The sequence below is a fragment of the Capricornis sumatraensis genome, chromosome 2 (genome assembly GCF_032405125.1).
Source record: "Capricornis sumatraensis isolate serow.1 chromosome 2, serow.2, whole genome shotgun sequence".
NCBI lineage: Eukaryota > Metazoa > Chordata > Mammalia > Artiodactyla > Bovidae > Capricornis > Capricornis sumatraensis.
Window position 1 is genome coordinate 102,080,602 of NC_091070.1, and position 18,676 is coordinate 102,099,277.

General features: G+C 43.4%; 1 protein-coding gene across 7 annotated transcripts in view; it reads right to left on the reverse strand.

Moving 5' to 3' along the window:
• Positions 1 to 10,347: 10,347 nt before the first annotated feature.
• Positions 10,348 to 18,676, reverse strand: part of DCAF6 (DDB1 and CUL4 associated factor 6) — a 183,305-nt gene continuing 174,976 nt past the window's right edge. For all 7 annotated transcript variants that reach the window (XM_068966657.1, XM_068966661.1, XM_068966660.1 and 4 more), the window contains one exon: positions 10,348 to 10,739. In XM_068966657.1, the coding sequence (XP_068822758.1) occupies positions 10,675 to 10,739 (65 nt within the window). In that variant the 3' untranslated portion in view covers positions 10,348 to 10,674. The remainder of the gene's footprint in view (positions 10,740 to 18,676) is intronic.

An 18,676-nucleotide genomic window follows, 5' to 3' on the forward strand; every position in this document is an offset into this window, starting at 1 on the left:
TCTGAAAAAACGCCCAAAACAGTGTCTGTAAGTGACTTCCGTGTCTGTGCGAGACCACACGAGGGCTTCCTGTGGATCCCAGGGATGGGACCAGAGGCATCGAGAGCACAAAACAAAGCAGATGGAGGTGTGGCTGAGACTCTGTGGGAGGTGGGGTTTAGAGGGGTCTAGAGGCCTCGGCTGGGCAGGAAAGCACCACAGGGCCACTTCCTTGTCTTCACAACCTGTGTCCTTGGGAGCCCAGCCATGCACTCTACCAGAGGCCTCGGGACACTTTGGAGGATGGCGCTTGGTCTGTGTGGCTGACGCGGGCTGTGTGGGGCCATTGGTTCTACCCTAAATGGTCCCCAGAGAACCCAGGAGCACAATGCCCCAGACCCGTGCTTCCTGGTTACAGCCTTGCCTCCAGGCCATCTGCTGATTCTAGTAGGGACTGTTCCCTGGCCGCTGGGCAGAGGCAGCAGGTCTGGGTCTGTGGTTGCTGAGGATAGGCCTCCCTATGGACTGGTTCCTTAGTATTTTAAAAGAAGGGAGAAACCACTGTAAACGACAGGAGCAAGGAACAGATACTGGATGTTTCATTTCTAGAAAGAAAACCCGTTTGGTTAGGAAGCACCTTCATCTTCCGCACCTGAACAGGGCCGCGGGGCCAAGCACTGCCGGGAAGCAGAGTTACTGCTGTCATTAGAGGGAATCCCCTTCACACAGGGAAATCCCATGGGATAGGTTCCGTATGTGATGCCTGATGTACTGTTTAGATTAGCTGGCCTCCAGGGAAAACCCCCATGGCCAGCAGCTACTACTTCCCTGCCCTGAATGTTTTAAGAAAGACTTGAAGGAACTCTGGACCTGGCATCAGGAACTGTGTGCCGGCCTGACTCTGCCTTACGTTACTCGGGCCACTGGGACTCCGTCACCTCCGGGTCATCTGGAAAATGAGATGGGGATTGTGGAGTTGGACTGAATGGTGTGTGTGTGCTTAGTCATCCAGTCATGTCTGAGTCTTTGTGGTCCCATGGACTGAGTGGTGGCCAGGGTCCTTTCTAACCCTGATCTTTGATGTTCTCTGAATTTGTTAGGGGGAAAAAAGTGACCCATGGATCAATATCTGCACAGCTTCTGGGTGTCATGTCTGATGGGCATGTGAAACACTTCAGGCCTGATGTGTGGGCTGATCCAGTGTGTCTGTTTAGCGCACAGTCCTGACAGGATGCCGACCAGCAGGACACATAAATGGGTGCAGAGGGCGTGTCCTCAGAGGTGGAAAGTGGGGCCACGGACTGACACGCATGTGAGATCCCCGCCCCCTTTGAGACGGGATGGCAGCTGAATGTGTGGGCTTGCAACAGTGGCTGTGGTGACTTGAACCACCTGTTCCTGCCCTTCAGCCTAGATGACAGCAGCCAAGTACAGGTCTGTCCCTACTTCTGAATTCCAGGTGGTCAGCAGAGGATACATTCTGAGATCTCCCACGTCTGTTATGAGGCAGCCGTTCCAGAAAGTGCATCACCTTTGCAGTGTTTCACTGTGGTCTAACTAGTTCTCCAGGAGGCAGTGTGTCTTTGCTGCGTGACAGAGGCCAGTGGTTGGCTGGTCCCTTTGTCTGTAGTTTACAAAAGACTTTTCCTTAGACCTGGGGGCTGCTACCTTCACAGTGATCAAATTCATCCAGTCTGCATTCTGGATGGAAGAGGGAAGAAGCAGAGGGCAGTTTCACCTGTGGGTTCTGCTGAGGTGATGTACAGATCAGTTAGATTCTGCTCTCACTACTGGCTGGCATTTGTAAATCTGAGGGCATTTTTGCTTTCTGTATTTTTTCCTACCACTTGTCCTTATCCAGTTTCTAGAGGGACCATATTCTAGTATGCTCTGGGGGGGAACAGGGCAGGAACCTAGGATGACCCCCCCCCAACCCCATCTACCCCATCAGACCATTTGAGTGCAACGAAGCAGCCAGGAGTTGGAAAGTGCCTTCCCTGGACTGTACTTGGCTGGGCTCAAAGGAGCATCCTGAGACCTCCCAAGTCCTCATAGGCTGATCCCAGACTAGCTGGGATACACTAGATTTCATCTAAGCCAATCTAGAAATACTGTACTTCCCAAAAGCTTTCTCTGTGTTTCCTCTTTTGTACTGAAGTCCATTCATCTACCAAGCAGTGCATATCTAGCGTGTGCAAGGCATCAAGCTAGGCTCTGTAATAACATTAAAGTGTTTTCACTCTAATGTAGGAAGAGACCTAGAGGAGACTGAGGCTAATAAACAGCAAAGTCAAGTAATGGTTCTAGAAAGAACTGCAGGCTCTATAGGGAGGTGAATATTCCCAATTAGAAGGAGTTAGCGGTAGCACCCTATAGGAGGTGACTGGGCCAAGACTTGGAGGATGTCTAGCAGCTAGAACCATATTCTGCATATTTAGGAATTCAAATACTCCTTATTCAGCCTGAGTGAGAAGGGAGTGCAAAAGGAGGCAAGTGGGGAGAGGACAAAGATACACTCCCTGTACACTGAGGTTTCTGGGAGGCAGTTTTGGGGACACTTGTCCTTAGTGCAGAAAGTCAAAACCCCAGCTGCCCTTGCTGAACGCTGGCCCATTAGCTTTATTCAGCTGTGCAGCAGCAATCTAAGGCCTTCCTGAGGGGGCAGTGTGGGGAGTGATAGGTGGGACATTTGGCCACTTAACATAAAAACCTCAGTTCTGCATCTTCTAGTTTTGACAGGACCACCTGTAGGACTGTTGCCCATCTCTGCTTCTTTCATCGAGGTTACCACTTGACTAAGTACCCCCCATGCTATCTCCCAGATACCAGGTCTGGGGGCTAGTATGACCTGGAAGGCACGAAGTCCCACACTGCCAAGCACACAGGTCACTGCCAAGGCCTTTCCCAGGCATCGATTCAGGGTCTTCGACGCCAGGTGGCAGCAGTGTGGCTGTGGCGCCACTGGCCATTCCCAGCGGCAAAGAGTCGAGGATAAAGCTGAAGGCTTGTTTGCTCCTGGCTTAGAACACCTCCTGAACTCCGGGTCTCCACTGCTCTCTGCCTTTAAGGACCACCCAGCTAGCTTGCTTACACTGCTCAGCTGTGTGATCTTAAATCCCTGCTGTATAAATGGGGTTGAGGAATGTAAGAGAAGGGCCATCTGGTGCTAATGTTGCTAATGTTATTTGATTCTCATTTAAGGAGCTGCTGTGTAGTCTCTGAGCAACTGGCGAGACTAACTCAAGTATTTGCAATAGGACAAGGAATCCTGGGGTGGACAGGACAGGAGAGGGAGGAAAAGGGCTTTGATACAGTGAAAGATAAGAAAGCTCTCTTAAAAGTGAACAATGCAAAGAAACAGAGGAAAACAATAGAATAGGAAAGACTGGAAATCTCTTCAAGAAAATCAGCGATACCAAGGGAACAATTCATGCAAAGATGGGCTCAATAAAGGACAGAAACAGTATGGACCTAACAGAAGAAGAAGAGATTAAGAAGAGGTGGCAAGAATACACAGAACTGTACAAAAAAGGCTTTAATGGCCAGGATAACCAAGATTGCGTGGTCACTCATCTACAGCCAGACATCCTGGAGCGTAGTTCGTAGTTTGTTACTACGAACAAAACTAGTGGAGCTGATGAATTCCAGCTGAGCTGTTTCAAATCCTAAAAGATGATGCTGTTAAAGTCCTGCACTCAACATGCCAGCAAATTTGGAAAACTCAGTAGTGGCCACAGGACTGGAAAAGGTCAATTTTCATTCCAGTCCCAAAGAAGGGCAATACCAGAGAATGTTCAAACCACCACACAATTGCACTCCTTTTACATGCTAGCAAGGTAATGCCCCAAATCCTTCAAAGTTAGACTTCAACAATATGTAGACTGAGAATTTCCATATGTACAAGCTTGATTTAGAAAAGGCAGAGGAACCAGAGATGAAATTGCCAACATCCACTTGATCACAGCAAAAGCAAGGGAATTCAGAAAAACACATACTTCTGCTTCATTAACTATGCTAAAGCCTTTGATGGTATGGATCACAATAAACTGTGGAAAATTCTTAAAGAGATAGGAATACCAGACCATCTTACTTGCCTCCTGGGATACCTGTATGCAGGTCAAAAAGCAACAGGTAGAACTAGACATGGACAGCGGATTGATTCCAGATTGGGAGAGGAGTACATCAAGGCTGTATATTGTCACCCTGCTTATTTAACTTGTATGCAGAGTACATCATGCAAAATGCCAGGCTGGATGAAGCACAAGCTTCAAGATTGCTGGGAAAAATATCAATAACCTCAGATATGCAGATGACACCATCCTAATGGCAAAAAGTGATGAGGAACTAAAAGCCTCTTGATGAAAGTGAAAGAAGAGAGTGGAAAAAGCTGGCTTAAAACACAACATTCAAAAAACTAAGATCATGAAAAAAAAAAAAAAACTAAGATCATGGCATCTGGTCCCATCACTTCATGGCAAGTAGATGGGGAAACAGTGGCTGACTTTATTTTTGGGGGCTCCAAAATCACTGCAGATGACTGCAGCCATGAAATTAAAAGATGCTTGCTCCTTGGAAGGAAAGCTAAGACAAACCTAGACAGCACATTAAAAAGCAGAGACTCTGTCAACAAAGGTACATATAGTCAAAGCTATGGTTTTTCCAGTAGTCATTTTTGGATGTGAGAGTTGGATCATAAAGAAGCTTGAGCACCCAAGAACTGATGCTTTTGAACTGTGGTGTTGGAGAAGGCTCTTGAGAGTCCCTTGGACTCCAAGGAGATCAAACCAGTCAATCGTAAAGTATATGAATATTCATTGGAAAGACTGATGCTGAAGCTCCAATACTTTGGCCACCTGATGCAGAGAGTCAACTCACTGGAAAAGACCCCGATGCTAGGAAAGACTGAAGGCAGGAGAAGGGGATGACGGAGTATGAGATGGTTGAATGGCACCATTGACTCAATGGACATGAGTTTGAGCAAACTCCTAGGAGACAGTGAAGGACAGGGAAGCCTGGCATGCTGCAGTTCATGGGCTTGCAAAAAGTGGGACATGACTGAGCAACTGAACAACAGCAACAGTGAGAGACCTTACTGGCTTGTTCAGGTTTGATGAGATGAGTATTCTTCTGTCCTGACAGTTGGTCCGTGAAATACGTATAGATTAGACAGGTCTCTGGATGGACCACAGGATATATTCGTGACAAGGGTTCAGCTTGAGCCCCAGCTATCTCCAGTCTAGAAAGAACTGTGGAGGTGATGTGGCTACAAAGGTTGAAGAAGGAAACCAGCATGTACTGAGTTAACTCCTGTGAATCTGACATGTTAAGATACTTGAGTGCCTGTTGTGTGCTGGACATTATTAGGCACTTCCAAATGTTTTATCTCATTGCCTATCAGCTCAAATGTGATATAATGGGGATAACACAGGATTTGCTATGGGAAGTTCTGGATTCAGATTCCACACTGTCACTGGCTTAGTAAGTGTCCTTGGGCCAACTACTCAATCTTTGTGTATCGCAGTTTTCTCATCTGTAAAATGAACTTTGTATTCATTTTATATGTGGCATTTAGATACATTTATGTGGGGACACAGAATCCAAGAGGGTCTCCCTCCTAGGTGATAATGTGGATTAAGGCATCTAGCATAGTACCTGGGGCATAGCTGATACTGAGCCACTGCTGTTTCTTCTCCACTCTGCAGGTGGGTGTGGTGCTTGTGCTTTACAGGGCTCTCGATGACAAGACTTGAGAATCTTGAAAAGGCAGCAGTTACCCTACATAAGCGGTGTTGAAGGTTGTTGCCATGTTTGCTGAACAGTACAGAGGGGCATGGTGAGAAAGGGGAAGGCAACTGAGGTGAGGGAGCAAAGGGTAACTAGCATTTGGGGTTCAGATCAGGAGTGGAACTGAGCTTTTCTGTTAATGGCCAGTGAAGATGATGGAGTCGCAGGCTGGTGTGGCATCTGAAATCAAAGTGCAAGCTCAGCTCTGACCTCCCTTAAGGGACAGTCAGAAGGGACACTCTGCTGAGCTGTGACCAGGCTTCTGAGGGCAGCTCCATCCTGCAGTGACAGTGACTGGTTGGCAGTGGCCTTGGCACTTGGGTTCAGACTCTGTGGCCCTCGGAGTCCCTGAGGGAAGAGGCAGTACAGGGGCAGGAGACCGTGCTATCACCCACAGGATACAGAGAACCCCAGGTAAACTCCACGGCAGAGTGAGGAGAAATCAGTTTTCACCCTGAAGCAAAGGAAGGTGGCTGTGAGCACAGTCGTGTGTGATTACAAGAAGGGGCAGAGCTGGGTCATCCTTCTGATTTGGGAAGGGGGACACACAATCCAAGGAGGCCTCAGGAAGTACAGGGAATTGCCCAGAGTCTCAAAGCGTCCTTGGCCATGTGACTGAGAGAAGGAAAAAGCCAGCTTGAGGAAGACGAGGGATAGTTGGCAGTCATCATTAATAGGACAGGCCAGTGGGGCTTTATTGGGTCGGTAGAAAAAACTATTGTAAATCAAGGAATCTGGGGATTAGAGTATCTGCTTGCCAGAACTATAAAAAACTGCAGGCCTAAGGAAAGTGATCAGATTTCACTGGAAGGAATTCAAAAAACAAACTCTGCATGATTACCAAGAACACAGTTCTGTTCATTGTTATTTTTAGAACAAAACAGACAAAGCTGTTTTCATTTCCCTCAGAGAGCAATTCCCTGAGCAGTATTAATAGCTTAAGAATTAAAAGCCACTTACGTTTTTCCTTTTGACACCACCATTTTGAAATATCACTAATCATAGGTGCGTCAGACTTTCCCGGAGGAAGAGACAGTCCTGGGGAGGATCACAGGCCTGAGCAGGCAAGGCCACACTGAGAGTGCAGGGCAAAGAGCCTGTGTGGCTGGAAACAGGTCACTCAGTAATGCTTAAGGAGCAGAGTCCTATGCTGCATTCTGATAATGGACTCCTGGATGCAAAGGTGGTTAAAATCCAACCTTCAAGACAAAAGCATGCTGATTCAGAAGTACAGTTCACTTGAAGTTTTTGGATTTTTTTTTAAGATTAAAAAAATGCTTAGTGTTAGTTGCTGAGTCATATCAGACTCTGTGTCCCCATGGACTGCAGCCCACCAGGCTCCTCTGTTCATGGAATTCTCCAGGCAAGAATACTAGAGTGGGTTGCCATTCCTTTCTCCAGAGGATCTTCCCAACCCAGGGATTGAACCTGAGTTTTCTGCAAGGTGCAGATTCTTCACTGTCTGAGCCGTCAGGGAAGCACCCCCTTCCCCCGCCCAATGCTTAGGATCATTAGAAATCAATATTTATAAATAAGTAAAAGTGTATTTAGAATAATTTTGTTTACCTGATTAAATATCTGGTTTTTGGCTTGTGTAGAGCTGTGCAAATTGTGAATTTGTACTTATTGACTGTGGACTTTTCTGGGTGTCTCCTCCTTTACCTGTACCCTTTTTCTGCAGACGTGTCCTTTTCTCAAGCTTCCCTTCCCACAGGCTGAAAAGAGGAAGGAGGCTGAGCCAGCTGTGGCACAATCCATACCACAGTCACCTAGGGACAGTTATCCATGTATTTTTAATAAACTGCAAGAAAACTAGATTCATGGAATACTCTGAAATGACTGGGAAGTGACCAGAAAATACACAACAAACACTGTAATTCTAAGTTTTAAAGGAGGATTAATGAAGAGCAGTGCTCTCTTGCTTGGTCTACCCCACAACCAAAGTCAGAGGGTGGATGATAGAGATGATCAGACTTGGTACAACCTCAAGGCACAGAGCCCAGCACCTTTATCTGACCCTGTACCTGCCAGCCCCAAAGTCATACTCCTTTTTCTGAGTGGTTCAGTGGAACACTGAGAACCAGAGTCTAACTTGCGATCTTGGCATCCCCCACACCCCAGCAAACAGTGGATCATGGGAGTGGCCAGGACCCATCAACTCTGTCTCTGTAATCCTTTCTCTTTGCTGTCTTCTTGGCTACTTGTCTGGCCTGCCCTGCTCCTTTATAACCAATTGGTGACAGGTGCTCAATTGTGTCTGACTCTTTGTGACCCCACAGACTGTAGCCCACCAGGCTCCTCTGTTGGGGGGAATTCTCTCAGCAAGAATACTGGAGTGGGGTCCCATTTCCCTCTCCCAGGGGACCTCCTCAACCCAAGGACTGAACCTGCATCTCCTGCATTGACAGGCAGACTCTGAGCCACCACAGAGGCCCTTTGTAACATACAGCACAAAACTACAAAATCAATAAAACTAAGGCATCTAATTCCTTGGACAAATACCACTTTTTAATGTTTGGGTTGCAGTTTTAGGTTCCTAGCAAAATTGAACCAGAAGTTCAGAATTCCTCCATCCCCAGCTGCCCAGCCTCCTTCACTGTCAATATCCTGCGCCAAGTGAACACACTGAAGTGAAGTCATTGATTCTCTCCTGTTGCTTTTCATACCAGTCACCCTTGACCCCACTGAGTACTCCAGTCTGCTCTATTAGTTTTCCAGCCTTTCTCTGTTCCTGTTTTAGTAGAAGAAACTGTTATTTTGTGTGCTGCAGTTATCTTTTCAGTTATTCTGTAAAGCCCTCCGACCTTTCATGTGTTCCTAACATAGCCCCTGGGACTTACGGGGTGAAACAGGACTACCTCCATGTTCAGTTCAGTTCAGTTCACTTCAGTTGGTCAGTCGTGTCTGACTCTTTACGACCCCATGAATCGCAGCATGCCAGGTCTCCCTGTCCATCACCAACTCCCAGAGTTCACTCAGACTCATGTCCATCGAGTCAGTGATGCCACCCAGCCATCTCATCCTCTGTCGTCCCCTTCTCCTGCCCCCAATCCCTCCCAGCATCAGGGTCTTTTCCACTGAGTCAACTCTTCACATGAGGTGGCCAAAGTATTGGAGTTTCAGCTTTAGCATCAGTCTTTCCAAAGAACACCCAGGACTGATCTCCTTTAGAATGGACTGGTTGGATCTCCTTGCAGTCCAAGGGACTCTCAAAGAGTTTTCTCCACCACCACAGTTCAAAAGCATCAATTCTTTGGCGCTCAGCCTTCTTCGCAGTCCAACTCTCACATCCATACATGACCACTGGAAAAACCATAGCCTTGACTAGACGGACCTTAGTCGGCAAAGTAATGTCTCTTTTGAATATGCTATCTAGGTTGGTCATAACTTTGTTTCCAGGGAGTAAGCATCTTTTAATTTCATGGTTGCAGTCACCATCTGCAGTGATTTTGGGACCCAAAAAAATAAAGTCTGACACTGTTTCCACTGTTTCCCCATCTATTTCCCATGAAGTGATGGGACCAGATGCCATGATCTTCATTTTCTGAATGTTGAGCTTTAAGCCAACTTTTTCACTCTCCTCTTTCACTTTGATCAAGAAACAGAAGCCCATAGACATTTTAAGGAGGACACAGAAGCCTAGAGAAATCAGATGGCTTGCGCAGGTCACATAACTATTTGCGAACCAGGAATAGACCCTAATTCTTTTGGAAAACCATGCAGCTGCCCTGTTTAGAGCCTAGTTCCTTTCCCTTTTAGAGACCAGTTCCTTTCCCTTTTGAGCATTTAGCATGTTCCTAATACAGATGCATATGTGTCCTGCCCAGACTAAGAGACACTGAAGTCCAACTGAAGTTACTGAGCCAACTAGAGTTTTTTTCCTCTATCCAAAAAGCCATCTGTCTTCTCTTAGCAACACGTGTCCTTGCGTCTGCAGTCATCTGGGAGGAGCCATCCCTGCTCTCCACATGGGAATCTGGCTACACCTGTGAGTCTATCTGTGGCTCAGAGACAGCAGCATGACAGTTTCAGGGATAGGAGAGAGAATTACTGAAGGGTTAAGTCTATAGGAACAGCTTCAGGTCATAACCTGTAAGACAGACCTGGGTGTAGATGCTTAAGTTGGGTGAAGGTGGACAGCAGCGAGGAGGAGGACCAGGAATTAGGAGACTGGATGGTCAGCATTTTCAGCTGAAATCTAGAAGGTGGAGACAGGAAGGCCAGAAGCCAGAACTCTTTAGAACAAGCTTGTGCTAATATGTTATGTGAGTATCCATGACGCTCTGAGATTGCACAGGAACTAACCCCTGTACTTGGGTAATGACGGCCCACTAATCATGAAAGATGATCACTGGAGATAAAGCGCTTTGGAAGGAGAGATGAAAAAAAGGTCTTGTATGTAATTCTGTCAAAGAGAAGTCAAAACAGAAAAGGTTATTAAATCTAGAAGAGATTTGGAAAATGGGTCAAGACAGCAAGGCATCAAATAAAAAGTCAAATTCAGGATATCGTAAAACAACCAACTTCTTTAATTAGAAGGCAATAAACATGCAAATGGCAAGTATAGACATTTCTTTGAACCAATATTTTGACTATAATGAAAATTCCTCTTCCACATTGATCCAAGCTCCCACATCTGAAGGTTAGGGAAAATATTGCACTTTGCATTTTCTACCACTCCTCACACATGGCAAAAAGTTTTTAAAACATTTTGCTAGTTTTGTTTTACACACACTCCCAAATTCATGCACACAATCATTCCAAACCAATGTTAGGTTATCCCCCCAAAAGGGAAAAACTCAAAAAAAACACAACCTTAAAATTGCACTAAAGCTCTGTAAAGGAAAAATATATATAATAAATGTCTTATGCAAATCTCAGACCATCTAAGTGCTTGCCAGTAAGAGCTGATTACTCCTCATCCTCGTTCTCATTCTCCTGACCAGAGCCTTCGGATCTGTCACTCTCCAGCCGGTCTGGAAACGCAGACAAGAGAAAAAAAAAAAACCTTTAGTATTACAATCAAAATAGCTGTCAATGCCTTAAATAAAACCGATTAAAATGTGTATAATTCAAAATATCATCATGTAAAGATCAGCTCACAGCGACGTGTAGAAGTTATTTTTGCCTCTAGAGGCAAAGAATAAAGGAAACACAGTACTATTAACTTAGAATATTCACGTAATTCTAAAGATAAAAAAGATTACTAAGTAAAAACCGTAAATACCTAGATCTATAGTGGTCGACTGCAATGATTTCAAACTGTTCTAGGAGTCAGGATGTCACCAAAGGGAGTGAGAGGGAAGCTGTGCAAGAGAATCGGGAATCATTCCCTAGTGGCTCAGACGGTAAAGAATCTGTCTGCAATGCAGGAGACCCAGGTTCAATCCCTGGGTCAGAAAGATCCCCTGGAGAGGGAAATGGCAAGCCACTCCAGTATTTCTGCCTGGAGAACCCCATGGGCAGAGGAGCCTGGTGGGCTGCAGAGGTGGACACAACTGAAGCGACTTAGCACACAACACACATATTTCTGGTTATAAAAATATTTCTTCAATATCTGCTATGTTCCAGGATACAGTGGTGACCAAAACAGCCACAGTCTCTTCTCTGTCCTCAAGGAGCTTATCTAGGGAGTGCACAATTACAGACTGGTGAGCCAGCATGGCATGTCCTCTCAAGTTCCATGATTTACATTTGCTATCCCTCTGCTTGTGACACTTTCACCTAGTTTTCAGCTACAAAGGTTATGCTTACTCATCTCAATACAACTATTTTTCCCTTTGTGAAACTGCCCAGACTTTCTCAGATACCCAACTTGCAGAATTATGAACTCCTTCCTTCAGGTTCCAGAATATTTTATATGTACCATATAATGATGATTCCAGTTACAGTACTAGTCTGTCTGCACATCTTCTTGCAGACTGAGCTCCTGGGAAGGTAGGAGTATTTCTTTTTATCTTTTATCCTCAGGGCCTAGTACAAGAGGTTCAGTGAAGGCTTATCAAATAAATGAATGGAAGTTTTACTAAGATAAGATATATTACATTAGGGTGTATAAAGAAGGCAACAGTATCAAGTCACTACTGCCACTAGAAAGGAACCCTTTCTATCACAGAAACACTTCTCCAGGGTAACCTGGGAGGGGTGAAGGTTAGACACAGTAGAAATAATTCAGGCTTCTCAACACCAAGAGAAGATGGAATCCTGGGATTTTATTATTCACAGGGGCTTAAATACTTCCAGTGAATTCTAAATTGTCAACACCAGTATACAGAAGGGATGTGTGTTTAATTGTCCAAATAAATTAAGATTAAATCCCGTCTATACCAACTGCATTTCGATGTCAAACTAAGGAGATAATATATGTGTATATGATTTGTAACCTGAGTTATACAAGTTTTAGTTATTAATATAAAAGTGTTCAATATACATTAGTAAAAGATAAAATAAGACTATAATAAATCTTCACAGGTCACTAAGGAATCTAAACACAGTGGAAGACTTTCTGATCAATAAAAAGTTACCTAAGGGATGTGAGTATAAAAGACATTATGCTGTATTTATTGTGTGATATACTTTCATGGGAGAGAACAAAACATGAACTTGCTGTTCTGCTTACCTACAGTACCCTAAGTGAGATACCGGTCATACTAGTGGAACGTGCTTAAACAGCCTCCGCATATTGTAAAATGTGCAGGATGACCCAGTTCTTTTTGGCTGTCACATTATGAATGAAGAGGGGAAATGGAGGGTTAAGATGAAATGTCACAGCCTTCAAAATCAGGGAGTTTACAGCAGACATCAGAATTCTACAGAGTCCAAAGCAAGCAACATGAAGTCCAGTGAGGGCCTAGGGTCTCTTACATAGTCACAGAATAACTTCTGGAATGAGGAAGGGGGCAGAATGGTTGTTTTTTTGTTTTTTCCAGATCTTTCTCACACAACTTCTGCAGAATCATCTCTCTCAGAATATAAACCCAATTTTTAAAAACAAAATTAAATAAAATCTTTTTGTCCACAGAGTACTACTGAGGTAATAAAACTGCAAAGCAGTTCAACACTCACAAATCTCTGGTTGGCAATTACAGGCCAAGGAGGGCTGAGAACACTGTGTTCTTTAAAATGAGAACTAGAAATAATGACAAAGAAAGCCACTGTTTTCAAAAGCAAGACAACACCAAGTTGCTACTGTAAATAAGGGTTACATTTGTGGTAAGGCTCCTTTAATTCTCTTTTAGAAATACTTCTTTCTGAAATTATTTTTGATCAGGAAAAATATGAGATACTATTAATAAGCTGGCTGGGGCTGGAGAGAGGGGACAACAGAGATATGAAAACCATTACCTGAAGGAAACCTGTATTCCACAAAAAATCAATACAGTACTCCTGGTTAGCTAGAGATTTGATACTAAAAGTTTATTCATTCACTCACCCATTCATTCAAAAAAAAAAAAAAAATTGACTGAGCAACTATTATGTTGCTAGGCACTGTTGTTCTAGGAACTAGCTATCCAGATGTGAATAAGACAAACTAGGTCTCTGGTCTTAATGAACTCACTTTCTAGAAAAGAAAAGCAGAAAACAAGACAATGTATTTTTCTCCTTTATTCTGTGTAACACGGCAACAAATAAATGAAGTTAGAATAAGTACTTGAGGAAAAACAGGGAATGACCAGAGAGTAACTGGTGAGGAGGGTGTGCACATCAAGCGACTTCACGACTAGGGAGCACTTTCCTAAGGAGGTGACCTGGAGCTGAGGCCTCAACTGTATGTCCCATTATTAGTGAAGCTGATGAACACAGCTGCCTAAAAGGCAGAGAAACAGCCAGTGAAAAGGTCCTAAATATGCTAATAAGCTTTATGAGTCTGAGGAGGAAAGCAGTCACTTATGGCTAAAATGTAGCAAGCAAAAAACCAATGCAGAATACATCGACTCAGTGGCTGGCAGGTCTATCTCTTGTAGACCAGAGTATGAAGTCTAGGTTTTATTTTATGAGCAGTGGGAAGCCCCTGAGAATTTTAAGCAAGGGTGACATAACCTAATGTACTTCTTAAAAAAGGGAGTCAGCAAACTATGGCCCCTGGGCAAACCCTCCCTTAGCCTATTTCTGTAAATAAAGTTGTATTAGGGCCCACCCATGCCCTCCATCTATAATTATCTATGGCTGCTTTTGCAACACAGTGTCAGAAATGAGCAGCTGCAACAGAAACCACATGGCCCACAAAGCCTATTTACTCTCTGGCCATTTAAAGAAAAGGTTTACTAAGCCACAAGCAAGGAGGGCTAAGAAAGCCTTCCTCAGGGATCAATGCAAAGAAATAGAGGAAAACAACAGAATGAGAAAGAGGAGAGATCTCTTCAAGAAAATTAGAGATACCAAGGGAACATTTCATGCAAAGATGGGCACAATAAAGGACAGAAATAGTATGGACCGAACAGAAGCTGAAGACATTAAGAGTTGGCAAGAATACACAGAACTATACAAAAAAGATCTTCACGACCCAGATAACCACGATGGTATGATCACTCAGCTAGACCCAGACATCCTGGAGTGTGAAGTCAAGGGGGCCTTGGGAAGCATCACTACAAACAAAGCTAGTGGAGGTGATGGACTTCCAGTAGAGATATTTCAAATCCTAAAAGATGATGCTGTAAAAGTGCTGCACTCAATATGCCAGCAAACTGGGAAAACTCAGCAGTGGCCACAGGACTGGAAAAGGTCAGTTTTCATTGCAATGCCAAAGAATGCTCAAACTACCGCACATTTGCACTCATCTCACACTCTAGTAATGTTCAAAATTCTCTAAGCCAGGCTTCAATAGTACATGAACAGTGAACTTCCAGATGTTCAAGCTCAATTTAGAAAAGGCAGACGAACCAGAGATCAAACTGCCAACATTCACTGGATCATCGAAAAAGCAAGAGAGTTCCAGAAAAACATCTACTACTGCTTTATTGACTATGCCAAAGCCTTTGACTATGGATCACACAAACTGTGGAAAATTCTTACAGAGATGGGAATACCAGACCACCTGACCTGCCTCTTGAGAAATCTCAATACAGGTCAAGAAGCAACAATTAGAACTGGACATGGAACAACAGACTGGTTCCAAATAGGAAAAGGAGTATGTCAAGGCTGTATATTGTCACCCTGCTTATTTAATTTAAATGCAGAGTACATCATGCGAAATGCTGGGCTGGAAGAAGCACAAGCTGGAATCAACATTGCTGGCAGAAATATCAATAACCTCAGATGTGCAGATGACACCACTCTTATGGCAGAAAGCAAAGAAGAACTAGAAAGCCTTTTGATGAAAGTAAAAGAGGAGAATGAAAAAGTTGGCTTAAAGCTCAACATTCAGAAAACTAAGATCATGGCATCCGGTCCCATCACTTCATGGCAAATGGATGGGAAAACAGTGGAAACAGTGACAGACTTTATTTCCTTGGGTTCCAACATCACTGCAGATGGTGACTCCAGCCATGAAATTAAAAGATGCTTACTCCTTGGAAGAAAAGCTATGACCAACCTAGATAGCACATTAAAACGCAGAGACATTACTCTGCCTACAAAGGTCCGTCTAGTCAAAGCTATGGTTTTTCTAGTAGTCATGTATGGATGTGAGAGTTGGACTATGAAGAAAGCTGAGTGCTGAAGAACCGATGCTTCTGAACTGTGGTATTGGAGAGGACTCTTGAGAGTCCCTTGGACTGCAAGGAGATCAAAGCAGTCCATCCTAAAAGAAATCAGTCCTGAATATTCCTTGGAAGTACTGATGCTGAAGCTGAAACTCCAATAGTTTGGCCACCTGATGCAAAGAACTGACTCATTGGAAAAGACCCTGATGCTGGGAAAGACTGAGGGCAGAAGGAAAGGGGATGACAGAGGATGAGATGGTTGGATGGCATCACTGACTCAATGGACATGAATCTGAGTAAGCTCCAGGAATTGGTGATGGACAGGGAAGCCTGACATGGGGTCGCAAAGAGTCGGACACAACTGAGCAACTGAACTTACTGACCCACATTTTAAAAAAGCCTCCTCTGACTGCTGTGAAAATCAGACTATACGAAAGTGAGAGCGGAAGCGGGGAGGCCAAGACAGATGAATATGGACTGTATTCTGGAGTGAAGCTGCCCTAACTGATGGAGTGAACTTGTACATGAATGGGTTAGTGCCTGTACGTTCAGTGTGATGTTAGCTCTACAAATATGGCTATCTAATGCTTCAGGGTTTTATAAACCATGTTAACACTTTGGACTTTATCCTAAGAGCATGGGGAGGCACAGGAGAATTTTAAAGAGGGGAGTAAACTGAGTAGATTGTAACATATTCTAGAAGAGTTTGGAATGGTTCACACACCATCTCTCCAAAGCCTGTCAAAGCTTCTAGGAATCTCAGAACTGCCTTTATCTCTCATGAAATTGCCTAAACTAAAAGCCTTTAGTACAGCATTCATGAGAAAATTTTGGGTGCTTTTTTAAAATACAGAAGCTCAAATCCTATTCAGATAAAATGAATCAGGATCTTTAGTGCATAGGAACCAGGTATTTGTAGTTTTGAAAAGGAGATTTAAAGCATACATCACTGTACTTGGAATACAGGACAATGAAGAAAAGGAGAGGAAAGGAGTAGCTGACTCATCAAATAACTAGATATCTTAAGAATAAAAGCAGCAGAAATATCAACTCTATGTTACCTTTTCCTATCTAGGATTTTACTTAAGAGAAACAAGAGGGTGAATTAGGTTGACTAAGCCAACTACCAAGTGTCTCCCTTTGATTGCTGGCAAAAAAAAAAAAACAGAAGAAAGAGAACCTTTATAAGCATCTAATTCTAAAATCAAAGAAGGACAGTAATAACTGAGTTAACAAACCATTGATACATCAGCACGCATTTAAAATAGATTCTTGTACAAATGAAAGGAGAAACAGTTTCCTATAGGCAAACTCAGAAAGAGCCATTCACCAGATGAACTCTTTATATGAACAAGCAAATTTAGTTATCATAATCAGCAAATGTTTTTCCTGTTCTATAAAATGGTGCCTCCTCAAATCTGAAGTCAAGTGAATTTTAAGAGTACTGATACTTATTGAAGAAAACACATCAAAAGATGTCACAGTGAATAACATGGGGGTCAAAAGAAGTACTATGATAATATGCTGTTGGACTGCAAACATTTTCTGTTTTCATTTTAGGTTTATTTTTTGTGTTGCTTTGACCATTTGAAATTTTTACTCCTTCCTTTTTTCTGCATCAATAGTTGATGTTGACAATTTAAGAGTTTTCTTTCCAGCTCCTTTAATTGCAGACATAAGGAGCTTCTTTCAGTTTTTAGATGCACCACAGTCTCTTCCAGGACTTAAGACAAATGCTATATACTCTTTTTTTCTGCCAGGAATACTTATGTCTCCCTTCCCCACTCTCTGAGGAAATGATATGCAATCTGCCGTTTATATAGACCTGAAGGTCTGAAACAGAAAAGGTGAAAGTGAAAGTCACTCAGTCATGTCTGACCCTTTGTGACCCCAAGGACCCCGCCAGGCTCTTCTGTCCATGGAATTCTCTATGCTACTACTACAGCAGGTAGCCATTCCCTCTCCAGAGGATCTTCCCAACCCAGGGATCAAACCCACGACGGAAGTTATCCTAACAAAGAGTGAGGGTGGGAGGGGACAGCATGACTGTAAAGATTCTGAGGTAGGAAAGAGTTTGAGGTACCTGCAGATTTAGAGAGGGCCAGAGAGGATGGAGAAGAAACTGGCACCCCACTCCAGTGTTCCTGCCTGGAGAATGCCAGGGACGGGGGAGCCTGGCAGGCTGCTGTCTATGGGTCGCACAGTCGGACACAACTGAAGCAACTCAGTTGTGGAGAGGACAGAGAAGGAAGAAATGGACTAGAAAAGCAGTTTAAATCAGCTTATCCAGAGGACTGCATGTCTTATTCATGACTTGAATATGTTCCTGCAACTGAAATTTGTAGGTAAAAGGGGAATAAGTGCTTGGAAGCTAGTTTCAAATTCAGGCTTTACCGTTTATCAGTTGTGTGACCTGCATTGAGTTATTACAAATAATCTACTATGTAGAGGGCTGGAGGTAACTGAGGATAAATTTGTGAAATGACTGGTATGCTGCCTGATTCATTAAAGGTACTCTATACATGGTTGTTGTTATTAAACAGTACTCAACATATAAAGAAATTTGTGTTATCGGTGAAGTGATAAACATTTTGTTTGTAATGGATACTGGATACTTTCTATTGTTATGAACACAGGTTATTCCATTCCTTCTTGAAAATTAGTTGTAATATAATGTAATTAATTGTAATGTGAAGTTTTGTATCTGAAGCACTGAACCCCATGGTTATTCATTTAAAACAAACACAAATTTGAAAAATACATTGAGCTATTATTTCAAATCTTTGTAGTAATACATTTATTTTTGTCTGGGCTGTGATTGATTTTGGTCAAATGTATCATCAAAAGGTACTTACTATAACACATCTTAAGGTTTATGGTATGATATTCCACTCTGAGAAGAAAACCATAGCTGATAGAAGTTTTGAAGTGATGTCATCTTTTCATTATGACAGTTCAAGAAAGTTGGCTCATGGGGATACAAATTACTATACTAGAACCAAGAATTCATACCACTCAGTTCAAAAGTTAAGCTGCCTTCTATGTAGTCTGAGAGGACCTAATGCCAGCAAGAAATAAGCTTCGTGTGTTTAAGAAAAAAAAAGTTAAAAAGGCTAAAAAACAGTTGGCCTTAATTTTGCAATTTAAGGAAATTAGTAAAATCTCGTTATTTTTTGGCTGCACCATGCAGCACGTGGGGTCTTAAGTTTCCCAACCGGGTACCAAAGCCCTGCCCCTGCAGTGGAAGTGCAAGCGCTAGCTACTGGACTGCC